Below are 25,878 nucleotides of genomic sequence, written 5' to 3'. Positions count from 1 at the left end.
TGTGGTCACAAGCCGGGCCTCCATGGGAGGGGGTGAATCAATAATGCGAGCCTAATAATAATAATAATAACAACAATTATAAGAATACTAATGTGGGCCTAAGGCCAGTCCTAGCTCCTCTTACCCCTTATTCTCCCCAAAACTCAGGTCTGATAAAACCTTGCAGTACAAGTTGCCAGATTCTTCCAAATAATTGGGTCTACTTCCAACGTCCCTGTCCTGTGATATAGATGAGAATGAGACTCAGGGAATCAGGACAGAGCCAATTGCAGGGCAAGGGCTGGAGTGCAGGCTTCGGAGCTCCCAGCTGTAAAGAGCAAAGAGCTCCTGTGTCTCCAATTTACGGAGCCACCACCTCCTCCAACCTCATCAGCCCCAGGCATCGCTTACCTCCAGCTGCAAAATCATAGACATTCCTTCGTTTGATGACCAGAGCCTCATTTGTGCCACGATTCCAGCTCTCCTGACACAGTCTACTCAGCCAACCACCTACACAGCTATCCTTTTGACAGCATCTAAGAGTCTGGTCTAATGTAGACTCTGACCACTTCCACCCCAGCCAAGGACAGAAGCCTTCCTTTTTTCACCCCCTGAGACAGAGGTAATACCACTGGTGGAAGGAAGGGAAGGGCACATTTGTGCAGAAAATATGCTGAACTTAGTTTTGTCAAGGGGCTTGTGTGCAACCCAGGGGAAGGTGGTTGCAGATGTGGGAGCCATCAGCCTGTGGATGACAGTGGAAGGTAAGGAAAGATGGGGTCCCAATATCTTCTGGAAGGCCACAGGTCTAGACCCCTGGGGCAGGATGGGTGGAGGATCAGAGGAGGCTGCTGGATCACTGGAAGAAAATCAGCCAAGAAAGGAGGCCCTAAAGGGTTTGCAAAGAAATGGAGTCTCAGCTCATTCCCTGCGCGCTCACACACACACTCTCTCTCTCAGTAAGTCTTACCTGAATCCTGTAACAACCAGAGAGGAGTAAGCCCTCGGAAGATCTCAGCAGGTAGAGAGCCACCGGAACCCTTAGGCCTCCCTCCTGACTTTACTAGCCTAGCTCAGCCTTCTCCTGATTGGAGGATGACCAGGTGTCTAGGACCACCTAGACCACTTAGATCACATGTGAAAATTCCTCAAGATGGGATTTACTCCTGTTCCTCGTCCTCCTCCTGTGCTCTGGTGGCTGATCATTTGTGAGCTTAAGCCCCTCCTCCACCACAGGAATGAAGTTTGGCCCCTGAGTCAGGGCCCTGAGCCCTGAGGGCTTCAGAAGTAACCGGCAAACGGGGACGCTGAGTTAGAAGTGGAGTTCTGAGCTGTGGGGAGTCCCTTCTCTTGTTGAGCCTCATGTCCTTCTTGAGGTAAGAAACATCCAAACCTGTGGAGAATTTTTATGAGTTTTTTGAGCCAAAACAGACAACAATTGATGGGAAGCAAGATCTCAAATGCTCCGGAGAATAACACTTTTGCAGTTTTTTTAAAGCATTTTAAATTTAGGAGGGAAGTAAGGAAGATTACATGAAGTTGGGAAAAAGCAATGCATGGATTAGATTACAGGACAGTTAAGATGTGTTCTCTTTAGGGTTGGTTACCACTTATTTCAAAGGTATATTAACCCAGATGCACAAAAACAATGGGCAGAGCTTGCTTTAGGGAAAGATAAAGCCGTTTCTAAAAAGTTATAGGCTTGGGGTGTGACTACCCACCAGGAACTGCCCGGTTAGGAATTTATAATCAGATCACCTTATAATCAGATCTACTGCATCTGGGGCCTGGGTGCTAGGGCCCCCTGGCCAACAGGGAGAAACAGGATCAAGCAGCCACCCTACAGCCATTTCCAAGTATCTGCTCATACGGAAGCTTAAAACCAGCAAGATTAGTCACACAAAAATATCAGGAAGCTGTTTGACCTGCACAGGTGGAAGCTCTGGGCTTCCGGGAGTGGGGGTGGGAGAAACCAGAGCTTTTCCCGAGTGCCCAATTCATCACAGATGCACAATTGCAGCTGCTTCTCACCCACCCTCACAGCTGTGGAATGGGTCGTTCGCAGGCAGCGAGGAGGGGCTAAGGTTCAGATCTGAGCGTGATTCCAAGCCCAGCTTCTTTCACAAAGGAAGGGCAGCTCTGGGAGGAGCTCTCAGGGCATCAGCCTAAGAATTGCTGATCCAGTGTTTCTTCTCCGGGCTCACTTCTTTCCCTTACCCTCTTAACTTCTATCTTAGCTACCTAGAAATTCTGCTTGCCCTTCCATTACCTCCAAGCCTTTGCTGAACCCTCTCCATGAAAGGCTGTTTCTCCTGCCATTTTCTGCTTGGCAAGCATGCCTCCTCTGGAAGCCTTCCCTGACCTCTCTGTGCTTTTGCAGAACTACACCACACTCTGGGCTTCCTTGTAGCAAAACCTCAGCCGCTTATTTTCTAAGAGTTACTTGTTCTCAGGTCCATCTGCCCCCACCAGATGTTCAAGGTACTCAATTTCCTCCCTGTTAGTGGAGACCAGCAGACTGGGTGCTAAGAAAGCCTCTGTGGACTGACAGGGTGAGGCACTGATTCCCTAACTTCCTGAGCACCTCCTTTGTGCCAGGTACTGACCCAGGCCCCGGGCGACATGGCACAAATGACAAAGACATGGCCCCTGCTTTCAGATATATGTTTTGTTAGGGAAAAGCCAGACAGTACACACAGTAGGTCTGTATCTCTGCGCGGAGACTAAATCGCGGTGACCAGGAAGTGCCTGGAGGCGCTCTCACTCCGTGGAGCGCCCCCACGCCTTTCCCCTCCCCCGCTTCTTTCCATCAGGAGGAAAAAAAGAAAGGAAAAAAGTGCCTGGAAGACCGCTTTTGTTTAGGTGGTCAGAAGTCATTTTAGAGGGAAATTTTAAGTTGAAATCTAAGTGGCTAGCAGGAAAAAAACATGCCAATGATAAAAGAACATTCCAGGAGCACAGGGAGGGAATTGCTGGAGTAAGGGCCCCAAGGTGAAAAATGTGAATGGAGCTCATTCATGGAGGTATGGAGGGGAAATAATTTGACATGTAATCCAAGTAGGGGGAATGGGCAGGGCCTTCTCCAGTTTAGAAGAAGTTTGGCTTTTCCAACAGATACCATGGAAAAGCAGCAAAGGGTTGGGGAAGAGCTATCATCTAAGAAGACAATTTTGGTGTATGTTTTTACTTTTTAAAAAAAAAGTCCATCAGATAGTAGAACCGATGGGTTAAAGTTTGCTGACAAATAGGATATCTGTAGTTCTCAAAGTACCTCCCAACAATATACATATTATTTATAAAGGGGGAAAAAGTAGTAAATAAACCTGGAAGACCCAATATCAACCAAAAGATCAGTTAACATCCTCAGAGCAGACACACCTGACACCATATGCCTCCCATTGTGATTCAACAAGAGGGACAGACTCTGACTTCTGGGATATTTGTGTCAAAAATGCACAGCCTCAATCTAGTGATGAGGAAATAGATAAACTCAAAATGAGGGATATTCTACAAAATAACTGGCCTGTGCTTTTCAAAAATGTCAATATCATAAAAGAACCTCTTTCCCTCAAATATTCATCAGTAGGTGATGAAATAAAGGTGACATATACATAGAATAGATTATTGTACAGCAATTAAAAAATATGAACTATACCTCAATAAATTGGTATAGAAATATCTTAGAAACTGTGTTCTCATGCGAAGGCACATGGCAAATGAAAAACTACAGCTATCAGCTTAGCAGAAAATCAGGAGTTTGACACCATACCGTGTTGACTAGGCTGGAGGAAACAGGCACTCATATATTGCTGGCAGGGGCCACAATGGCACAACCCCTGGAAAGTAGTAACTATGAAAATTAGGAATCCATATACTCCTTGACCCAGCAATCTCTCTTCTGAAATTCAAGTATAACATTCAACTATGTACAAGCTTATTCATGTAGCATTATTGGTCATGTTTTAAAAAGGAAATAATGCAAGTGTTCATCATCGAGACCCTTCCACCAATATTTCCTTCCCTGGCCACATCTAGTAGAAGGATGTGGAAAAAGACATTTTTCCCACCAGAAGCCCAATAACTTATCTGTCAATTTCTGCCCACCTTCCCTACACCAATCCCCTTGTTCTGTTGTGATGCAAAAAAAGATGAACTTGATATGAGAGAAGCCTGGTGAAGAAGTAAGAGGCCCGACTAAGGGATCAAGTTACACTCCCTACTTGCTGGTGAATTTCAAGCTAGTCCCAGTCCGTCTTGGATCCTCTCAGCAGGAATGGTGAACCAGTGAGGTATGTTCCACCCCAGAACCCATACATCCCCAAATTATTTACAAGATACAAGACACATGTGGATCTCTCCATTTGAATAGGCTGTCACAGGAACCCCATAGGACCCATCATGGATAAGGAACCAATGACACGGGCATTATGAGGCCCCCTGATTGAGAGAGCTGGCTGAACTGTGCTGAGCTGAGGTCACCCGGGCTGGATGCAAGCAGGGAAAATGTCCATGTATCAGCAGAAGGAGCAACTTAGCTAACGAGCCAGAGTTGCAGCATCAGGGCTAGGCTGAGCAGGAGAGGCCCAATCCCATGGGCCGTGGCCCTAGAATCCATGGCCGAGGCATAAAACATAGCCACCTCCTCATTGGGGTTGCCCTGGGCCGGGTCAAACCACATCTGGATGCAGCGGCCGCTCCCTTGGCCATAGTTGCTGACTTTGTAGGAGTGACTCCAGATGCCCTCACACAGGGCGACAGGCGTGGGGAAGTAGGACTCAAAAGTGCGGCAGACAGCTTCCGCTGGACACTTGTTAGATCCTGCAGGAGGAGAGAGGGTAGAACAGACATTCAGCCCCTGGTTACCCCAGAAATATTCACGCGATCCCAGATGCGCAAACTGCCTTTGTCAAAACCCTCCCTCAGTCTCCCCACCTGCCTGGCCCTCACCTGAGGTCCAGTTCCAGCCCTTGTGCCAGTTGGTCTTGCAGGTGTAGGAGGTGCGGCAGTCTTCCCACCAGCTCTGACAGTCCTCTGGGCACAGGGGCACGTTCAGGAAACGTTCTTTGCGCCAGCTCTGGTTCACCTGGGTGGGCGGTGGGGGGGGGCGTGGGAAGGCTCCTCTCAGCCAGGCATGTTGGCAGCCACAGGCTTGACGGAGCCGAAGGGCAGCCTGCTGGGGGTGGGGGGGGAGCGAGGCAGATTCCCATACCTGCTGGATCCAGGGCCCCAGGTTGGGGGAGCACTCGTAGAGACAGGTGTCCTGGATGAAGTGGCGCTTGCAGGCGGGCTCCATCTTGCCGCAGTGGTCCCAGTTAAAGTTATACAGGAGGGAGGTGTCCTTGTGCAGCTCCTGGCTGGTGCTGACGGAGCAGCAGGCGTTCTTCTTCCAGGGACTGCACTGCGGGGGAGGATGTGGCACCAAGCCCTTCCCCTACCACAAACTTGGGCCGCATCTAGTCCCTCCCCATTTGGTTCTTGCTCTCCTGCCCCAGGTAGGTTGCCCTAGAAATGCTCACTGTGAGGACCCCTCTTTTCCTGGCCTCCAGGGATTTACATCTTGGGGGACACTCAGTTATAACAACATGAACAGTGTTTTGTGGGAGCCTGGGAGAAACCCTGACTTGCTTTTATTTGTTTTTTTTAAATGTCAAGATTCATTATAAAATATTTAAAAACTTACATCCATTGTAAAGTCTCAGCAATTAAAACAACTTGACACCCGCATAAAAGTAATCAAGGAGATCAATGAAATAAAATGAGCATTCTAGAAACAAATGTATATATCTGTCTAACAATGTAATACATGATTAAATTGATAGTTCAAATCAATGGGGAAAATAAGGTATTCAACAAATAAGGTGCATGGACCACTATTACTTGAAATAAAACAAATATAGAGCCCTATTTCACACATTATACAAATAAATATTCAGGTGTGTTAAAATCAATGTGTAAAATCTAAGGAGTTCTCGGAGAAAATTCAAAATAATATTTTTCTTACCCTGTAGTAACATACTCAAACCCAGAAGAAACCCTGACTTGGGAGGACAGTAAACTAACATTTATACTGCTATTGACACTTTATTAACAGTCTTAGATTTATTTATTAAAAATATATTACTGAGGTCCTGGCTGGTATGGCTCAGTGGATTGAGTGCCGGCCTGCGAACCTGGAGGTCACTCGCTTGATCCCTGGTCAGAGCACATGCGTGGGTTGCCGACCAGATGCCCATCTGGGGGCATGCGAAAGGCAACCAGTCGATGTTTCTCTCACACATCAATGTTTCTCTCCCTCTCTTTCTCCCTCCCTCCCTCCTCTCTAAAAATAAATAAATAAATAATCTATTATATATACACATTAATACATGTATATATACCATAAACAACTATATACCACAGTGTAGCATGTTTTTCATATAATATACACATATAATGTGTGTGTGTGTATATAAAATGTATAGAACTGAGTAACTATTCTATGCAACCACTGTTCTAGACAAAATACAGCAGACAAAAAAACAGAGAAAAATGTGTTCATGAATCTTACATTCTGGTCAGGAGAGACAGACAGTAGGACACTAAAAGAGAAAACATGATTGTAAGGATATGACCCATTAAAAAAGGAAATCTACAGCAGGGAATGAGCATGTGGAATAAGGGGTGATTGATAAAATCTTAGATACGGTGGTTTGAAAAGCCATTGGAAGGTGACGTTCTGAGTAAAGGAGGAAGGAGTGAGCGGTGCGGTAATACATTGCTGATAACCGTATTCTTGGCAAGTCTTAAAGTCTGCGTCACCCACACCACCCGCCAGCGGCTGGGCCAGTACCAGGGCCAGTACCAGGCACATAGCAGGCCCACAGAAACGAGGGCTAAACGAGTAAATTAAGGACGTACTTATGCTTTTCTAATCTAAAACTGAACTTTATCTACCATGCATATATACCATAGTTTAGCGTGTTTTTTATATGATATAGACCAGATTCTCCAGGGGGAAAAAAACCCCAAACAAACCATGAAGTGAAAGGCTGTATTGTACGTTTTGCATTACTGGAGTTAATCACTAATGTAGACAATTGTGTCAACCATGGCAACACCGCTTAGAGTAGCTCATAGCATTTACGTTGCCAGTAGAATACACCTGTTTCATTCTTCCTTTGTAGCTGCCCCATTCATAGTGATTTTGCGCATAAAAGAAAAATGCTTGTTCACAATGACTCCTGACGTAGCCATGCCAAGAACTGGCATGTGGAAATGTAGGTGTTGTATTATAAAGTACTTTCTTTTGGTTTCTCCTTTGCATTACAGGTGGTTATGTTGATATTTTTTAAAATATATGTGCATAGATTCTGTTAGCTTCAAATATCCCTACAGGATAGAAAAGAGAGTTGAAACAGTATTTGTCATAAATGGAGACATGGAGCCTAATATGGTTGCAACCAAGGGGCATAAATATCTATAGACTCTGTGAAAGGACAACGCTGGTGCCCTGTGTCACAGTCATAGGAGGCGCCCTGCGTGGCCCTCAGCACTCCATGGGACCGGCCCTCGTGAAAGTAGGACCAACTATCCACCCCAGACCCGGCGGTGTCTGCCCAGTCCTAACGCTGCCCCGCTAGGAGGGCTGGCCGCATGCACTTCCTCTGTGTGTCCATATTCTCCTCCGGGCCCCAGTTTCCTCATTCGTGTCACGCGGAAAATGTGATCAACCTACTCCCAAGGATCACTGGAGAAATGAGATCACGTACATAAAACACATGACACCCAGTAGGTACTCGATACCTGATTATTCCATATCATTGCTGACGTTGCATCCTGTCTGAGGAGGCCACTCCTAAAATCTCCTGCACATTCCCCAACCCCTGACTTCTTAGCAATAACTCAAGTATGGGGAGTCTGAACCCTCATCCCTTGCGGCCCCACCCAAACTTCCTCTCCCCTGTCAGAACCAGGCCCCTCCCCAGTCAGGGCCACACGCCAGCCATACCGTACCTGGTCGTGGAGCTTGTCTTCGGGGCCGGGCTTTGCCTTGTGGTGTTTGGCGTCCATGCAGACGTTGAGCAGGTCTGCCCGGTCTCGGGGCGCTGCACGTGGCGGCTAAAAGCCAGGCCAGCAGCAGCAGAGGTGCTGTCCGTTCCCAGGCCATGTCCTTCTGTCCCTGCAGAGGAGGCTGTGGTTAGGGGAACAGGGCCTGAGGGGAGAGAGCCCCATGCGGGGCGCTGCCTTCACCCCTGTCTCAGTCTCCCCCTCTGCACAGTGAAGGGTGGGGTCCGACCTTGTTCCTTCAGTGCTGAGGTCCGGAGGCTGGCGCCCTGGAGCTGAGGTCTGAGGTCCAAGAGGCTGGCAAAGGAGCTCCCTCACTCCAGCCTGGGAGGGCCAAGAAGGGGATCTGGGGTTAGTAGGTGGGGCCTGCGGGACTGTTCCCAAGTTGAAGAAGATGTCTTGCGCCCACACCTTCTCTCTGGACTTTACCTTAAAAACGGAATTAAATAGGTCGAGTCCCTGTTTCCTGAAAAGGGCCCCGGACGCACAGCATCCTTATCCTCTGCCCAGCAAGTGCTCTGTCCTTACAGCCTGGGCCACATGTGTACACCCCACCCCTGCCCCAGCTTAGAAACCCCGCTGTCCTGCGGAAAGCAGTGGCCCAGCTCGGCAGAGTGCTCCAAATCAACATGAGGAAGGACCAAGTGGTTTCACTCACAAACAGGATTCTGTTTGCTTAAATGCCACAGAAATGGAAAGAGTGGTCGTTTTTAAGCAGCTTTGTCCCACAGACTTTTTCCTTCCCTATTTCCTGAAAGCCCTTTCCTCCCTCCGCCCCATCGTGTCCTTGGTCTGCTCAGCTCTCTCTGAGGGCTGGACTGAGGCTCCAGATCACCACCTTACTCCTTAAAAACCAACCGACCTACCAACCAACCAACCAATGCAGAGACCCTTGAACTGGAAGGACAATATAAAAGTCTGCCATGTTAAAGGAGCCCACCAGACAGGCACTGAGCGTCAAGAGAGGCACCTGGCAAAAACGGCAGCCCCTTCTGTCCGTGACTGCCCGCCACCCCCATCCCCACCCATCACAGACGTGTTCCTTTGGGCTCAGTCGCGGAATTAGCCAGGAGTTGCTAAGACGCCCGTTCCGCTCCCTCACCACTCGCTCGCACGTGCAGTTGATCGCCAAGCCCTGGCAAGGGTCCCTCTGAAAACCTTCCTAGAATTCACTTCCTTTAACTCTGCGTTTGGGGCCAGGTCTTCCCTCCTCCAGTTGCTTCCCCTTCCAGTCACTTTCCCCACAAGAGCGAGAGTGCCCTTCCTAAAGAAAGACACGCCCCTCTCCTCTGCACAGACCCACCAAGGCGCCCCAGGGCCCCTGTCACCCTCCCCCCTCAGGGCTTCTTGCCTGAGCCACCTTTGCTGCTGGGACACCCTCTGTTGTGTCTGGACCGTCCCCTCCCCGAGCTGATGACAGCTCCGCAGCCCTACCCTGCACTGTCCCCACTGGTCCCCGTCCTCAGGGCAGGATACACTGTGAGAGCCCCGAGTGCGCTTATGCTTCTGCACAGAATGTGCCCTGCAGTAAGCAATTTCAGTTCCTTCTTGCCTGCCTGGCCCCACCCTCTTCAAGGCTCCTGTAGTCTGTCAGCTTAGGCAATCAGTTTGATTTCATCTTTTTATTTGTTAATTTACTCATGCCAAGACCCGCACCTTCAACGTTCATCAAAATCTAGAGAACCCCTCATCTGCTAGGGCCGATCTGAATTGTTGAGGTTGCCCAAGTGGCTGTTATGGATAAAGATACCTTGCCCTGGCTGGTGTGGCTCAGTGGATTGAGCCTGGACTGTGAAGCAAAGGGTGGCTGGTTCGATTCCCAGTCAGGCCACATGCCCAGGTTGCAGGCCAGGTCCCCAGTGGGTGCCACCTGAGAGGCAACCACACCTTCATGTTAATAAAATAAAACAAGAAAGGATGAAGGCCCCTTGAGGGGTGTGAGGTGTGGTGGCTCAGGCCAGGGGACCCAGTAGCAGCTCCGTGCCTCTCACAGCCTTGCGAAATGTCACTAAACCTCACTGAGCTCTTGCTGGCTCACCAGAAAATTGTGGCGATGTATGCCTGGAAAAGCCTGGCACAGCCTGGCACCTACCAAGTAGGCTTAATGGCAAGTATCAGGTTCATTTCTGAGCAGCCACGTGGACACCGGTAGAAGTTGAGGTACAGAAGTCTAGGGTCACGAGATAAATCATCTCAGGTCTGATGAATGATAGTATCTCACCATGCAACGCTTCTTTGCACGTAATTAAGCAACTTTTGATAGCCTCTAAAAATTGTGGTAAAAAACACATTATGGGAAATGTACCACCTGAACAATTTTTACATGTACCGTTCAGTCACGGTAAGTACATTCATATTGTTGTGCAACCAGTCTCCAGAACTTTTGCATCTTGTAACAATGAAACTCTTTCCCAGTATGCGACTGCTCTCCATTTCCTCCTTCCCCCAGCCCTTGGCAACCACCATTGGACTTTCTGTCTCTTGAATTTTACTACTCCAGAGGCACCTTCTCTAAGAGGCACCACACAGTATTCGTTCTTTTGGGACTGGCTTCCTTGACTACATAGTATCCTTCAAGGTCATCCATGTGTCAGAATTTTACCCCTTTTTACAGCTGACTAATATTTTGTTGTATGCGTATGCCTCGTTTTATTTCCCCTTTTACTCATCAATGGGCACTTGTATTGCTTCCTCCTCTCGGCTATTGTGAAGAATGCTGCCGTAAAATGGGTGTACGACTATCTCTTCAGGACGCTGTTTTCAATTCTTCTGGGTACCCAGAAGTGAAATAGCTAAAACATATGATAATTCTATTTTTAATTTTTGTGAAACTGTCACACTGTTTTCCACAGGTGCTGCATAATTTTAGAACAGTGTGCAAGAGGAAAAAAAGCAGTGTACAAGAGTTCCAAGTTCTTCCCATCCTCACCAACACTTGGGTTTTTTTGTTGGATTTTTTCAAAAATTAGAAGCCATTCTGGTAGGTGTCAGGTGATATCTCACTGTGGTGTTGATCTGCATTTCCCTAATGATTTTTGACATTGAGCAAATTTTCCTAAGTTTGTTGCTCCTTGTATATCTTCCTTGGAGAAATGTGCATTCAAGTCCTTTTCCCATTTTTAATCAGGTTATATGTTGTTTTGTTTTGTTCTGTTTTTTTTTTTGTTTGTTTGGTTGGGGTTTTTTTGCCCTTGAGTTTAAGGATTTGGCCTTTGTATGATTTCCAAATATTTTCTCCTGTCCTGCAGGTTGCCTTTTCACTCCAATTGTCTTTTGATGCACAGAAGTTTTAATTTTGATCTAATTCAATTTACCGGTTTTTTCTTTTGTTGCTTATGTGTTTGCTCTCAGATCCAAAAAATCATTGTCTAATACAATGTCATAAAGCTCTTCCCCTATGTTTCTTAAGGAGTTTTAATGGATTTATCTCTTATAATTAGTTCATTGATCCATTTTGAGTTAAATTTTGTACATGGAGTAAAATAAGGATCCAACATAATTTTTTTGCATGTGAATATCCACATGTATCCCAGCACCATATTTTGAAAATGCTATTCCATGAATTTACATTTATCCCATTGCATTGTCTTGACACCATTGTTAAAAATCTGGACTCTTTAAGTTCTGTTCCATTGATGTGTAGACCTATCCTTAATCTACTACCACACTATCTTGATTATTGTGGCTTTGTAGTAAGTTCTGAAATCAGAATATGTTTATCCTCCAATTTGGTGCCTTCTCAAGGTTGTTTTGGTTATTATGGTCTCATGCATGTCCATATAACTTTTAGGCTCATATTATCAATTTCTCCAATAATAGCCACCTGGCATTTTTTGAATTGAGTAGAATCTGTAGATCAATTTGGAGAGAACTGCCTCTTAACAAAAGTGTTTTCTGATTGATGAACTTGAGGTTTCTTTTAATTTATTAGGTTTTTAATTTCTTTCAACAATGTTGTGTAGTTTTCAGTGTACAAGCCTTTTATTTTGTTAAATATATTGTGATGTACTTTGCTCTCTTTTATGCTGTTTGAATGAAATTGTAATCTTTAATTCATTTTTGAATTGTTCATTGCTAGTGTATAGAAATAGAGTTGACTTTTATATATTTGTCTGGTGTCCTACAAACTTGATGAACTCACTTACTATTAGTCGTATAATGTTTTTGTGGATTCCTTAGGATTTCCTATATGCAATTTCATATCATCTGTGAATACAAATACTTTTATTTCTTGTTTTCTACCTGGATGACTTTTCTTTTTCATTACTACTAATCCTAGCTACAGCCCTCAGTACAGTGTTGAATAGACATGATGAGAATAAATACACGTACACTTGTCTTATTCCTGGTCTTAGTGGGAAAGCCTTTTGGCATTGAGTCTGAATTTAGCAGTGGGCTTTTCATAGATATTCTTTATCAGGTTGGAAAAATTCAATTTTATTCCTAATATGTTCATTCTTAGTTTTTTTTTTATCATGAAAATATTTTGGATTTTGTCAAATGGTATTTCTGCATTAACTGAGATGATCATATGGGATTTGCCCTTTTATTCTAGTCACATGGGATTTTATTAAATCAACTTGCATTCATGAGATGAATCTTACTTGGTGATGGTAGATAATACCTTTTACATTATGGTCAATTTAGTTTACTAGCATTTTCTTGAGGAGACTTATGACTTTATTAAAAAAATTGGGTATAATTTTCTTTTGTTGTGATATTTTTGTCTGATTTTACATCAGGGTAATAATGGTCTCATAGAATGAGTTGAATTATGATTATGTCCAGTTTATCTGTTTTGTTTTGTTTTTTCTGTGATAGATTTGGGTCCATAAAGGAAGTAAAGATGGTAGAAGCATCACACTAAAAAAACTTGCCGACCACAGGATCTGGAAAATGATTTTCCATTTCCTTCTAAAATTTTTATTTCTTCAGCTGTTACATTTAAGTCTATGATTCATTTTTAGTTGAGTTTGTGTATGACATGAGTTGAAGGTCTACGTTCATCTTTTTTCATGTGGGCAATCAATTGTCCCAGTACATCATAGAACAGACAATCCTTTCCCCCAATGAATTGCCTTAGCAACTTTGTCAAAAATCAATTAAATATAAATAAAAAGATTTATTCCTAGCTTTCAATTCTGTTCCATTAATCTATATATATTTCCCTATGCCAGGACTACTGCTCTAGGAGATATTGATATGGAAAATTATTCATCCATTCTGCAACCTCATGACTCCTATGAACTTAAGGATGACAGCTACGGAAGTGGGATTCAGGCAAGTATTTTTATAAATAGTTCACAAACAGGACAAGAGGACTTTGATAAGGTATGTTGGATTGAGGTGATCTAATCTTACATATCACTAATTCTAATACATCTGTAAACTGGTTCTGCAGAGAATATGATACAATTGGCCTCGTTCATAAGACTGTTTAGGGTGGTAGCCAGTTGATTGCTCCACTTTTCATGTTGATATAGTTCTTTTCACAGGTTTTCAGAGTTGATGCTCCTCCTTCTTACTAGAATCAAACCAAAAAAATTGACTTGTAACAGTGACCATGCCAGAAATACACTGACCATAACAATCTCTGTAGTAGTCATTAGTTCTGTTGACAAACATTCTGATTCCCCTCTCCTTCCAGGCACATGTAGGACTGCATTTCCCTGGACTTCTTAAAGTTAGTCATGGTCATAACGTGAACGGGCCGACAGCATAAGTGAGCGGTGGAAGTGTGAAGAGCCTCGATGGAACTCGCCAAGTTCCCTTCTCCTGCCTTGTGGAACTCTGTGATGAGGTGGAGCCTCCATCATCCTGGGTCTCTGAGCGCCGAACAGAATCCCCTGACAACCCCCTTTAATCACTGTGGCTCGAGCAAGACATACATGCTAGTTGTGTTAAGCCACTGAGATATCAGGGATGGCCCTGTAACATAACCCGGCTTATTACAACCGCTACAAACTACACTCAGTGTGAGGTCACTGCCTAAAAATCTGTCACGTCTTTGGTTTGGAACCTGCTCTAGGAGTCTAGGCTTGGGATCCAGTCCTAGCTCTGCCAGAACAGCTCAGGTCCCGTTACTCTGACCGGGCGTGGGTCCAGTCTCCCTTCAAGACGCACGTATTTGCCCACTCCACTGGGGGGAAGAGCTTGTTCCCAGGAGCCAGGTTGCCTGGAGTGGAATCCCAGCTCTTACGCAGACGGGGACTTTGGCCACGTTCCTGAATTTATGTGCCAGTCTTCGCATACGTAAAATGCAGACAACAGTGTCTACACCCTATGGGGATAAATACAAAGCGTTTAGCATCTAGGAGAATGCCCGGCAGGTAGTGCTTTGAGCATATGGGCTAGAGAGGGCCAGGGCTCTTGCTGGACCCTTCACTCCTTCCCAGTCAGCCATCCAGAGCATGCTGGGCGCCCCCATTCCCCTCGCTTCTACTGGACAGCTGAGCACAGGGCAGAATAGTCAACCCCGGGAGGCTTGCTTCCAATTCAAATGACAAAACCCCGGGCCTCACTCTAGATCGGAGCTGCAGTGAAAAATGAAATTGAAAACTGAGTATGTTCTCGGTTAGAAGAATGGTTAACTGTCTGAAAAATGCATAGCCAGGATCAGAGCTGGGAACTGACCGAGTCCCACCGGCTTCAGTGAATGGAAACTGGGAAGCAGAAGTCACACTCTCATTCACCCCCAAACAGTTTGCAAGACACACGCGGGGTATCTGGTTTATTCTAACCGGGGGCCGAGTTTCCACCGCGGGAGCTGAGCCGTGGGGCTGAACTGGGCAGGGATGTGCAGGTGTCAGAAGGTGGAAGGATCTCAGCTGAGCACCAGCAACGACATTAGGGCCAGGCCAAACAGGGCGGGCCAGACCCCGTGGAGCCCAGCCCCACTCATGGCCGCGGCATAGAACCTGGCCACCTCCTCGTTGGGGTTGCCCTGGGCCGGATCGAACCACATCTGGATGCAGCGGCCGCTCCCTCGGCTGTAGTTGCTGACTTCGTAGGAGTGACTCCAGATTTCATTGCACAGAGCAGCAGGCGTGGGGAAGTAGAAGTGAAAGGGGTGGCAGGAGTCCTTCACCGGGCACTGATTGAACCCTGTGGAAGGATGGAAGGCCTCAGCCACCCAGATCCACCCCTGGGCCTGCTGGCCTCACAGCTCTACCCCTTCGCATACCTGCCTCACACCCCCACCCTCCACCTCCCGATTCCTCCCTCCCCCCCTGCCCGGGCCTCACCTGAGGTCCAGTTCCAGCCCTTGTGCCAGTTGCTCTTGCAGGTGTAGGAGGTGCGGCAGTCTTCCCACCAGCTCTCACAGTCCTCTTTGCACAGGGGCACGTTCAGGACCCGCTCTTTGCGCCAGCTCTGGTTCACCTGGGGCATGTGCGGAGGGGAAAAGGGCTCAGACTCAGGATTCTCAGCAGCCCAGCCCTGAAGAGCGCCAGAGGGGGCGAGGCAGAGTGAGGAGATGTCTGGGACGCAGACGTGGGGGGGCGCTGCACCTGCCGGATCCAGGGCCCCAGGTTAGGGGAGCACTCATACAGGCAGGTGTCCTGGATGAAGTGGCGCTTGCAGGTGGGCTCCATGGGGCCACAGTGGTCCCAGTTGAATCTGTACAGGTAGGAAACATCCTTATGGGCTTCCTGGCTGGTGCTGACAGAACAGCAGGGGCTGCACTGGGGCTGCCCTTCTTCCAGGGGCTGCACTGGGCAGGGAGGTACAGGACTAAGTGCTTCCCCCCGCACAGTCATCTCCTCCATTCTCTGGCCTCTGTGTCCCAGTTGGTCATCCAAGGAGCACTCAGTGGGGAGGTGCCTGTGTCTGGTCCTTGAGGATCCCCTTTGTGGCAAAGCAATAAATGAATATATTGGATTTAACAGAGTCACATAGGGGATATAGGTGACCTGGGGAACCTCTTTCTGGGGGAACAACTATTATTTGTACAGCTCTAAAAAGTTTACAAGCTTATTTCACATTATTCAAATTATTTATATTACTCATTTTGTATCCAGCAAATAGTAACTGAGTACTTATTGTGTATCAGGCACTGAGCTAGGTACTGAGAATACTACAGTAAACAAAACAGATCAATTGTCTTCTCTCATGTTGTTTATGGTTTTCCTTCAGGGTTTGGGGAAGACAAATAACATTTAGGCCTGGAAAACAGCTGTGCAAAGTCGCCGAGGCTTTTGTGCTTTACCTTCTCATCAATCTGGTAAAAACATCATGACAACAATTTTTACAGAGGGTAAGTAAGCTGAACCCCTGGTAAGTGGTGGGGCTAAGATTCAGACCAGGGTGGACAGGAGCTGGCCCCGTGTTGTGGTGGGGAGCGGAGGCGAAGGGGGTCGGTCTCACTGTTCTGGGGTTTCAAACCCCAGATGAGGGGCCTCCAGATAGGTTTTGAAAGCAATGCGGGAACAAAGGGTCAAGGGTCAGCACATAGGCCTGAACATGGGCCTGACTAAGTGGGGGAGGCTATCTTAGAGAGTCAAATTCAAGGCAGGGAAGGTGATAGAAGTGGTGGAGGTTTCTCTGTAGAAATCACTCTAGGCTGTGACTCAAGAGCTGGGTGATCATGGGCCAATTGCTTCAACTCTCTGAGATGAACTCTAGTACCCAGAGTCAAGCGAGAGGGGAGACATTGGCCTGGGCAGTCAGGAGAAACTAAGGGAAATCCATGAGGGTGGGGCCAACCCTACTGCCTAGCCCACGCCAAGTGTGGCTAACGCAGACCATGCTTCCAGGCCTCCCCAACTTCACACATTTTCTTCCTCGATGTCCCAGCTCTGGGTCACCCTGCAAGACCCCATGCACCTCATCCCTGACCTACCAGCCAAGGTCAACGGCTTCTGTCTCCAAAAGATTTACTATAATGTATAGCATTTCCTAACCCAAACGTAGGGGCTCAACAAAAATAGCTACTCCCATATAGCCCATGTTCCCCAGAATGAGAATAATCTGTCTCCCTCAAAGGTCTGTGTCTGTACCACTTCCTGGCAAAGAAGGGATGTCCTTACTCCAGGTGTCCTTAAAAGTACCCTTTGGGACTTAAAAAGTTCTAAAAATGACGTGATGGGTACACGTTCAGTTTGGGAAGATAGAGTGGTTCTGGAGATGGATGGTGGTGACCATTGCACAACAATATGAATGTACTTAATGCCACTGCGCTGTCCACTGAGAAAGGCTTAAAACGGCAAATTTTATGCTATGTGTATTTCACCATGCGCGCACACAAAGCAATGCAACGTGGGAGATGACTAGAAATCATGGGGCTGCTGGGCTTCCTTCTCTTCGCCTCAAGCCCCTGGAGTCTGTCCACGCCACGGCCTTTCCCGGAGGACATCCCCAGCCCTCTAGCAACATGAAACCCTGCAGGGAGCAGAGGGGGAGACCAAAAGGAATGAAATACTGGCGTCTCTCATAAGTTTGGAGTTCAGCTTCAAGCTTAGATTTCCTGAACTGCTTCCAGGGGCCTTAACTATGAAGCGGGGACCCTGGCCTTCCCTCCCCTTCTCTGTGGGCTCTGGTCCTACGAGACGTGCCCCTGCTTGTGCGTCGCCCTTCTACCTGTGTACATGCTGTCCTCTCCTAGGCTGTCCCTCCCTGCTTTCTCTTCCTGGAAAACTCTTCCTCAAACTCTAAGGCCAAGACTAATGGCTCCTTTCCCGGGAAGTCTTCCCACACATCTGATTTGTCATTGTCTTCAGAATGTAATGGGGGTGGGAGACCTGGCCTGTTTGTATATGTTTGCTTCACAGTGACTGTGAGGAACTGGTCTCTCCTTCTATCTTACCTCTGAGCCCTGTGGGCTGGCACATAATTAAGGATGGGAATGTTACTGCCTGTCTCTCTCTTAACCCTAGCTAATGATTAGTCTCTCAATTTCCACATGTAACTGTGGCCTCTCTGAGCCTACTTCCTCATTTGTATAAGTAGAGACCACCACCTGCCTACCATGTAGGCAATTTGGGTATATTCTCTGAGAAGATGTGAGGAAAACATTTGGCCCATAGTGGGTCCCCGCATGGACGGTTCCCCCTTGGGGAGGCCCTCAGGATAACCTTAGCCACACTCCATCACCCCTGCGAAGTTGATCTTCCTATCACCCTCCTTCTGTTCTTTTTAGTCAGTCCTTTCCTCATCCCAGATCCCACTCCATCCTTACCTGGCCACGAAGCTTGTCCTCTGGACCTGGCTTTTTCTCGTGGTACTTGGCATCTGTGCAGATGTTAAGCAGATCCATCCTGTCCTACAGAGACCTGGGATGAGCACCCCACGCAACAGTCACCAAAGCCAGAAGCAGCAACTGTGCCATCGGCCAGGCCATGTCCGCCTGATCCTGCCAGACTCAGAAAGCCACACTCAGAGGTGGTCAGATTTCTTGTCTCCCTCCCAAGCCCAGATCTTCAGCCCTCCCCATCCAGTTTAAGCAGTTAAGCCAAGCAACAGGGGCACGTAGAGGTCTAGGCTAGATCCTCCCTTGAGGGCACTTCAGCACTGGCTTGGCCTATGACCTTGGAGGGAGCCACCTCTTCTGGGTTTCACCAGCCAGTACCTGACCTACAATGGGGAATCTCTGCCAGCCTAGCAAGTCCTCTCAAACCTGCTCAAGAGCAACCACAGGGCATGGCTTGCCGATGGGGGTGGAAGGTGAAAGAAGGGGAACCAGCCAGCTTTGGCAGCCTGGAGACTTTTAGATGCCCAGAGACTGCCAGTAGGGCAGACAGGGAAACTGTCCTCGGACCAGGTGAAGGCCACTGAGTTGTTCAGTTATGGTTCATGGTCCCGGACCAGGCACCATGGGAGTTGGGAGTGGGCTCGGGAGGGCAATGTGGAGAGCAAGTGAGAGTTCCAGCCCAGACAGCCAGACTCCAGTTCCTTACACCTCAACAATCCCTCTTCCCACATAGGAGTCTTGGGAAATTCCCAGGGCAGTTAGCTCTAGAGCTAGGAGATGGTCAACAGATAAGGGACATGTGGACTAGGGGGCCAGGCCAGAGCAGTGGGCAATGGGGACACCAGAGGAGAAGTCAGCAGAGAAACCAGACTCCCGGGAAACCTGCGGGAGAACTAACCTTGCCTCCCACCTCCCATCCCCACTTTTTCTCCCTCACCTGCCTTTACCTCTGCCCTCAGCCTCCCTGGGAAAGCAGAGTGTCTTCCCACCTCCCCACCCCCTTTTATAAGCGCATTCTGACAGCTCGAGCAGCCTCTCGGTCAGGGAAGGTGAGCAGGCTTTCCTAGGAAATAGCTCAACTGTCTTTAAATAAGGCAGGGGCCAGTTAAATAACTTACGGTATATCCACCCAATGAGATTTAACCTGGTAAAAAAGAATAAGAAAACTCTTGCTGTCTGAATATGAAAAAAAAAAAAATCTCCAAGTGTATTGTTTAGTGGAAGAAGAAAGGTGCAAAAGGCTGTCCATGGCACACAATTTTTGTTTGTAGAAAAGGAGGAGGGAGTCATAGGATTGTGAACAACATAAGTCCAGGACATTGCCCCTTTTGTGATATTCCTGGTTCCATATGTAACTATAGAGTGTTACTGATGATATTATAAAATTAAACTTTCTATATCTTAAATAAAGGAGGAGGGAGAACACATGTGTTTCCTTAAAATTCTGAAAAGGTACAAAAAATCTTAAGTGGTTGCTTGTGGGGAGGAGGATACAGGTTTGGGATGAGACTTTCCTCTCTGAATCATTCTATGCTGGGTTTTTTTCAATGTCGGTCTACACTTAATATTATTTTGTTAGTTTCAGGTGTAGCACATAGTGGTTAGACATTTATATAATTAACAAAGTGATCCTTCAGATAATTCCAGTACCCACCTGGCACCATACATAGTTATTACAATATTCTTGACTATGTTCTCTTGTACTTTACATGCCCTTTTGTATTTTGTAACTACCAGTTTGTATATCTTAACCCCCTTACCTTTTTCACCAAGCCCCCGCAACCCCATTCCCCTCTGGCAACTATCAATCTGTTCTCTGTATCTATGAGTCTGTTTCTGTTTTTTTGTTTGTTTATTTTGTTCTTTAGATTCCACGTATAAATGAAATTATATGGTATTTGTCTTTCTGTGTCTGCTTACTTCACTTAGCATAATATCCTCTAGGTTCATCCACGTTGTCACAAATGGTAAGATTTTATTCTTTTTATGGCTGAGTGATATTATATATATGTACCACCATTTGTTTATTTACTCTTCTATTGATGGACGCTCAGGTTGTTTTCATACCTTGGCTATTGTAAATAATGCTGCAATAAACAGCACTGCATGTATTCTTTCAAATTAGTGTTTTGGGTTTGTTCAGATATATACCCAGGAGTAGAATCACTTCGTCATAAGACAGTTTCATTTTTAATTTTTTGAGGATGCTCCATACTGTTTTCCACAGTGGCTGCACCAGTCTGCATTTCTACCAAGAATGCACTAGGGTTCCCTTTTCTCCACAGCCTTGCCAACACTGTTGCTTGTGGATTTATTAATGACAGCCATTCTGACAAGTGTGAGGTTGTATTTCAATGTGGTGTTTATTTGCACTGTTCTGATGATTAGCAACTTTTTGTATGTTTATTGGCCATCTGTATGCCTTCTTTGGAAAAATGCCTATTCAGGTCCTCTGCCAATTTTTTGCCCATTTTTAAGTTGTTTTCTTCCTTTCTTTTCTTTTTTTTCTTTTCTTTCCTTTCCTTTTCCCTTCTCTCTCTCTCTCTTCCTCCCTCCCCCCCTCTTTCTCCCTCCCTCCCTCCCTCCCTTCCTTCCTTCCTTCCTTCCTTCCTTCCTTGTTGTTTGAGTTCTTTCTGTATAAATTTTGGGAATTAACCAATGATCATATGGATCATGGGTGAATATTTTCCATCCAGTATGTTGTCTTTTGTTTTGCTGATGGTTTCCTTTGTTGTGCAAAAACTTTTTAGTCTGATGTGGTTCCATTTGTTTATTTTTTCTTTTGTTTCCCTTACCCAAGGAGATATGTCAAAAACAAAAACTGCTTATGTTTCCTTCTAGGAGTTTTATGGTTTTGAGTCTTACATTTAAGTCTTTAATGTATCCTGAGTTTATTCTTGTATATGATATAAGAATGTGGTATAATTTTTCTTACATGTATTTGCCGAATTTTCCCAGCAGCATTTATTGAATAGACTGTCTTTATCCCATTGTACATTTTAATGAGAAAATATTTATTTGATTTTAAAGTGGTAAAAACATTTAAAGTCTAGTCTTTTTTTCATTTTTTAAAAGATTTTTATTTATTTATTTCTAGACAGAGGGGAAGGGAGGGAGAAAGAGGGAGATAAACATCAATGTGTGGTTGCCTCTCATGCGCCCCCTACTGGGACTTGGCCTGCAACCCAGGCATGTGCCCTAACTGAGAATAGAACTGGCGACCCTTTGGTTTGCAGGCCAGCGCTCAATCCACTGACGCAGGAGCCAGAGCTTTTTTTTTTTTTTTCTTTTTCATTGAATGTATTGTGGTAACACTGGTTAACAAAATTACACAGGTTTCAAGTGCACAATTCCACAACACATCATCTGTACAGTGTATTATGTGTTCACCACCCTGACCATTGTATATTTTCCTGTCATACATTATTTTCCAGTTCTTCTGTTCCATTGATCTATGTATCTATTTTTATGCCAGTACCATGTTGTTTTGAATGCTATGGTCTTGTAGTATAGTTTTGGTTTCGTTGATATCAGGTAGCATGATATCTAAAACTTTTTATTCTTGTTTTCTCAAGATTGCCATGGCTATTTGGGGTCTTTTGTGGGTCAATATAAATTTTAGAATGGTTTTTCTAGTTCTGTAAAAACATCACTGGTATTTCGATTGGGGTTACATTGAGTCTACAGATTGCTTTGGGTAGTGTGGATATTTTAACCACATTAATTTTTTCTATTAATGAGCATGATATATGCTTCCATTTATTTGTATCTCCTTCAATTCCTTTCTTTAATGTCTTACAGTTTTCTGAATACAGGTTTTTTACATCCCTGGTTAAATTTATTTGTATGTATTTTTTGTTGCAATTGTAATAGATTTGTTTTTTTAATTTCTCTTTCTGATAGTTTGACAATGATGTATAAAAATGCAACTGATTTTTGACTATTTATTTTGTATTCTGCTACTTTACTGAATTAATTTATCAGTTCTAATAGGTTTTTTGGTGGAATCTTTAGATTTCTATATATAGTATTATTTCTTCCGCAAATGACAATTTTACTTCCTTTTCAATTTGGATTTTTTTTTTCTTGTCTAATTGCTGTGGCTAGGACTTTTAATATTCTGTTAAATAAAAGTGGTGAAAATCTTGTTCCTGCTCTTAAGGAAAAAGCTTTCCCCATTGAGTATGATGTTAGCTGTGGATTTCTCATGTATGTCCTTTATTATGTTGAGATACGTTCATTCTATTTTCACTTTGCTGAGAATTTTTATCATAAATGAATGCTGAGTTTTGTAAAATGCTTTTACTGCATCAGTTGACATGATTATATGATTTTTACCTTTGTGTTGTTTATATAATGTATGATGTCAACTGATTTGCAGATATTGAACCAAACTTCATAAGTTTCATTTGATCATGGTGTATGACCTGTTTGACATATTATTGAATTTGGTTTGCTAGTTATTTGTTGAGAATTTTTGCATCTATATTCATCAGGGATATTGATGTGTGTGTGTGTGCGCGCGCGCGTGCGCGCGCATGTGTGTTTGTAATGTGTTTGTCTGATTTTGGAACCAGCATAATGGTGGCCTCATAAAATTAGCTTGGAAGCCTTCCCTCCTCTTGAATTTTTTGGAATAGTTTGAAAAGAAAAGGTGTTAATTCTTCTTTGATTGTTTGCTAAAATTCACCTGTGAAACCATCTAGTCCAGGACTTTTGATATTTTAAATTATTGAGAGTTTTTAAATTATTGATTCAATTTCATTGGTAATAATTGATCTGTTCAGATTTTCTGTTTCTTCTTGATTCATTCTTGGAATATTGGATGTTTCTAGGAATTTATCCATTTCTTTCAAGTTGTCTCATTTTTTAGCATACAATTGTTTGTAGTATTTTCCTATAATCTTTTGTATTTTTGTGGGGTCAGTTATTACTTCTCTTTTATTTCTGATTCTATTTATATGGGTTCTCTCTCTCTTTTTTATTGATGAGTCTAGTTAAAGGTTTATCAGGTTTATCTTTCAAAAGAACCAGCTTTTGGTTTCATTGATCTTTTGTACTGTTTTTTCAGACTCCATTCCATTTATTTTTGCTCTGATATTTATTATTTCCTTTCTTCTACTTGTGTTTGTCTTTGTTATTCTTTTTTGAAATTCTTTTAGTGGTAAGGTTAAATTGTTTATTTGAGATGTTTTTCTTGTTTATTGAGGTAAACCTGTATTGCTAAGAGTTTCCCTCTTACAACTTCTTTTGGTGTGTCCATAGATTTGGGGTCATTGTGTCTTTATTTTCATTTGTCTGAAGATATCTTGATTTCTTCTTTAATCACACTGTTAACCCATTCGTGATTTAGTAGCAAGTTATTTAGTCTCCATATGTTTGTGTGTTTTTCAGTTTTTTTCCTTGTAATTCATTTTTAATTTTGTGTCATTGTGGTCAGAGAAGATGCTTAATATTATTTTAGTGTTCTTAAATTTATAGAGACTTCTTTTCTGTCCTAACATGTCAACATTTTCACTTGAAAAAATGTATATTCTGCTTTGGGGTGAAATACTCTGAAAATATCAATTAAATCCATCTGGTCTAGCATGTCATTTATTTTTCTAATTAAATTCTATTGATTATGCTATTACAGTTGTCCTATTTTCCCATTTTGCCCGCCTCCATCCCCCACCATGCCCTATGTAATCCCCTCACCATTGTTCATGTCCATGGGTCATGTGTAGGTTCTTTGGCTACTTCATTTTCTATACTGTGTTTTACATCCCCAGGGATATTCTGTAACTACCTATTTGTATTTCTTAATCTCCTGACCTCTTCCCCATTCCTCCTTAATCCCCATACCTCCCTCCCATCTGGCAAACATCAAAATGCTTTCTATATCCATGATTCAATCTCTGTTCTTCTTCTTTGCATAGTTTGTTTTCAGATTCAATTGTTGATAGATATCTATTTATTGACATTTTATTTTTCATAGTTTTGATCTTCTTTTCTTAAATAAGTCCCCATAACATTCATATAATACTGTCTTGGTGATGATGAACTCCTTCAGTTTTTTCTTGTCTGGGAAGTTAGTTATCTGCCCTTCGTCTCTAAATGATAGCTTTTCTGGATAGAGCAGTCTTGGCTGTAAGTTCCTGCTTTTCATGACTTTGAACATTTCTTGCCAATCCCTTCTAACCTGCAAAGTTTCTTTTAGAAATCATCCAACAGTCTTATAGGAACTCCCCTGTAGGTAACTAATGGTTTTTCCCTTGCTGCTTTTAAGATTCTCTTTTTATCTTTAACCTTTGGCCTTTTACTTATGATGTGTCGTGGAGTGGGCCTCTTTGCATCCATTTTTCTTGGGACTCTGTGCTTCCTGGACTTGCATGTCTATTTCCTACAAGAATTAGAAACATTTTCTTTCATTATTTTTTAAAAATAAATTTCCAATTTCTTGCTCTTTCTCTTCTCCCTCTGACATCCCTATGATGAGAATGCTGGATTGCTTGAAGTTGTCCCACAAGCTGCTTACACTATCCTCGCTTTTTTTGGATTCTTTTTTTCTTCCTGTTGTTCTGATTGGTTGTTTTTTCTTTCCTTATGTTCCAAATCATTGATTAGATTCTCTGCTTCATCCACTATACTGTTGTTTCTCTGTAAATTGTTATTTATTTCAATTAGTGTATCCGTCATTTCTGACTGGACCTTTTTTATGCTGCTGAGGTCCACACTAAGTTCCTTGAGCATCTATAACCAGTATTTTGAGCTCTGCATCTGATAGATTGCTTATCTCCATTTTGTTTAGTTTTTTTAATGAGTTTTGATCTGTTCTTTCATATGGACACATTTCTTTGTCTCCTAATTTTGGCAGCCTCTCTGTGTTTGTTTCTGTTTTAGGTAGAGCTGCTATGACTCCTTGTCTTGGTAGCATGGTCTAATGTAAAAAGTGTCCTGTAGAGTCCAGTGGCACATCCTCCCCTATCACCCAAGCTTGGTACTGAAGACACACCCTTCATGTGGGCTGAGTACACCCTCCTCTTGTAATTCAGCCTTGAATACTGTTGGCAGATCAATGGGAGGCATTTACCCAGGCCATTCAGCTGCAAGGACTAACTGTGACCACTGACCACCAACTTCTGTGCTCCATGGAGGTACAGCTGTGTGGGAACAGGTGGTGGTGCTCTGACATGATGTGTAGGTGTCCACTGGGTGTGCTGGCTCTGGGGTTTCCTGCATGGTGCAGGCCAAGGTCAGCCCCCACCTGTGTTTTGCCTGGGGCCACCCTGCCTGAACTATATAGCAATCTGATATGGCTCCTTATTGTGCTGGCTTGGAGAGTCCCAGGAGAAGCCAAGCTGTGAATCTAGGCTGGTTGCTGCTAGTGTCAGGCCTGTGGCCCCTTAGCAAGAGGTATGAGGGGCTGGGGGCTCACTAAGACTGGCAGTTGCTTGTTTGAGAGGATTTAGGAAGTTGTGAAACAAGAGCCAAGAGCAGCCATTCATATGGAAAAGTGTCTTGGATGGGCCTACAGGTTGTTTGGGACAGAGTCTCTGGGGATTTCCAGGGTGCGGCAAACAGTATTAGCCAGGTTGATGGAGTCTCAGATATGGCACCTGCCTGCTGGCTCTGTGGCTCTATTGGGGAAATAGGACAATGAAAAGAAGAAAAAGGACAATGGCCCTCCT

At 44.6% G+C, this 25,878-nt stretch overlaps 2 protein-coding genes across 2 annotated transcripts; both read right to left on the bottom strand.

The window, feature by feature from the left end:
• Window positions 1-2,046: 2,046 nt before the first annotated feature.
• Window positions 2,047-9,450, bottom strand: LOC129072719 (folate receptor beta-like). Its single transcript, XM_054576221.1, is given in 7 exon segments — window positions 2,047-4,797; window positions 4,927-5,062; window positions 5,189-5,377; window positions 7,972-8,058; window positions 8,060-8,137; window positions 8,255-8,346; window positions 9,383-9,450. Coding segments are annotated over 5 exon segments (765 nt in total). The 5' UTR covers window positions 8,126-8,137; window positions 8,255-8,346; window positions 9,383-9,450; the 3' UTR covers window positions 2,047-4,510.
• A 5,395-nt stretch (window positions 9,451-14,845) lies between these two features.
• On the bottom strand, window positions 14,846-18,358 carry LOC129072618 (folate receptor alpha-like). The gene is given in 5 exon segments (XM_054576126.1): window positions 14,846-15,126; window positions 15,267-15,402; window positions 15,531-15,707; window positions 15,710-15,733; window positions 18,197-18,358. Coding segments are annotated over 5 exon segments (780 nt in total).
• Window positions 18,359-25,878: the final 7,520 nt, after the last annotated feature.

The sequence above is a fragment of the Pteronotus mesoamericanus genome, unplaced genomic scaffold (assembly GCF_021234165.1).
Source record: "Pteronotus mesoamericanus isolate MK-2021 breed Mesoamerican mustached bat unplaced genomic scaffold, CSHL_Meso_final contig_33, whole genome shotgun sequence".
NCBI classification, from domain to species: domain Eukaryota; kingdom Metazoa; phylum Chordata; class Mammalia; order Chiroptera; family Mormoopidae; genus Pteronotus; species Pteronotus mesoamericanus.
This window is presented reverse-complemented; position numbering and strand designations above follow the sequence as displayed.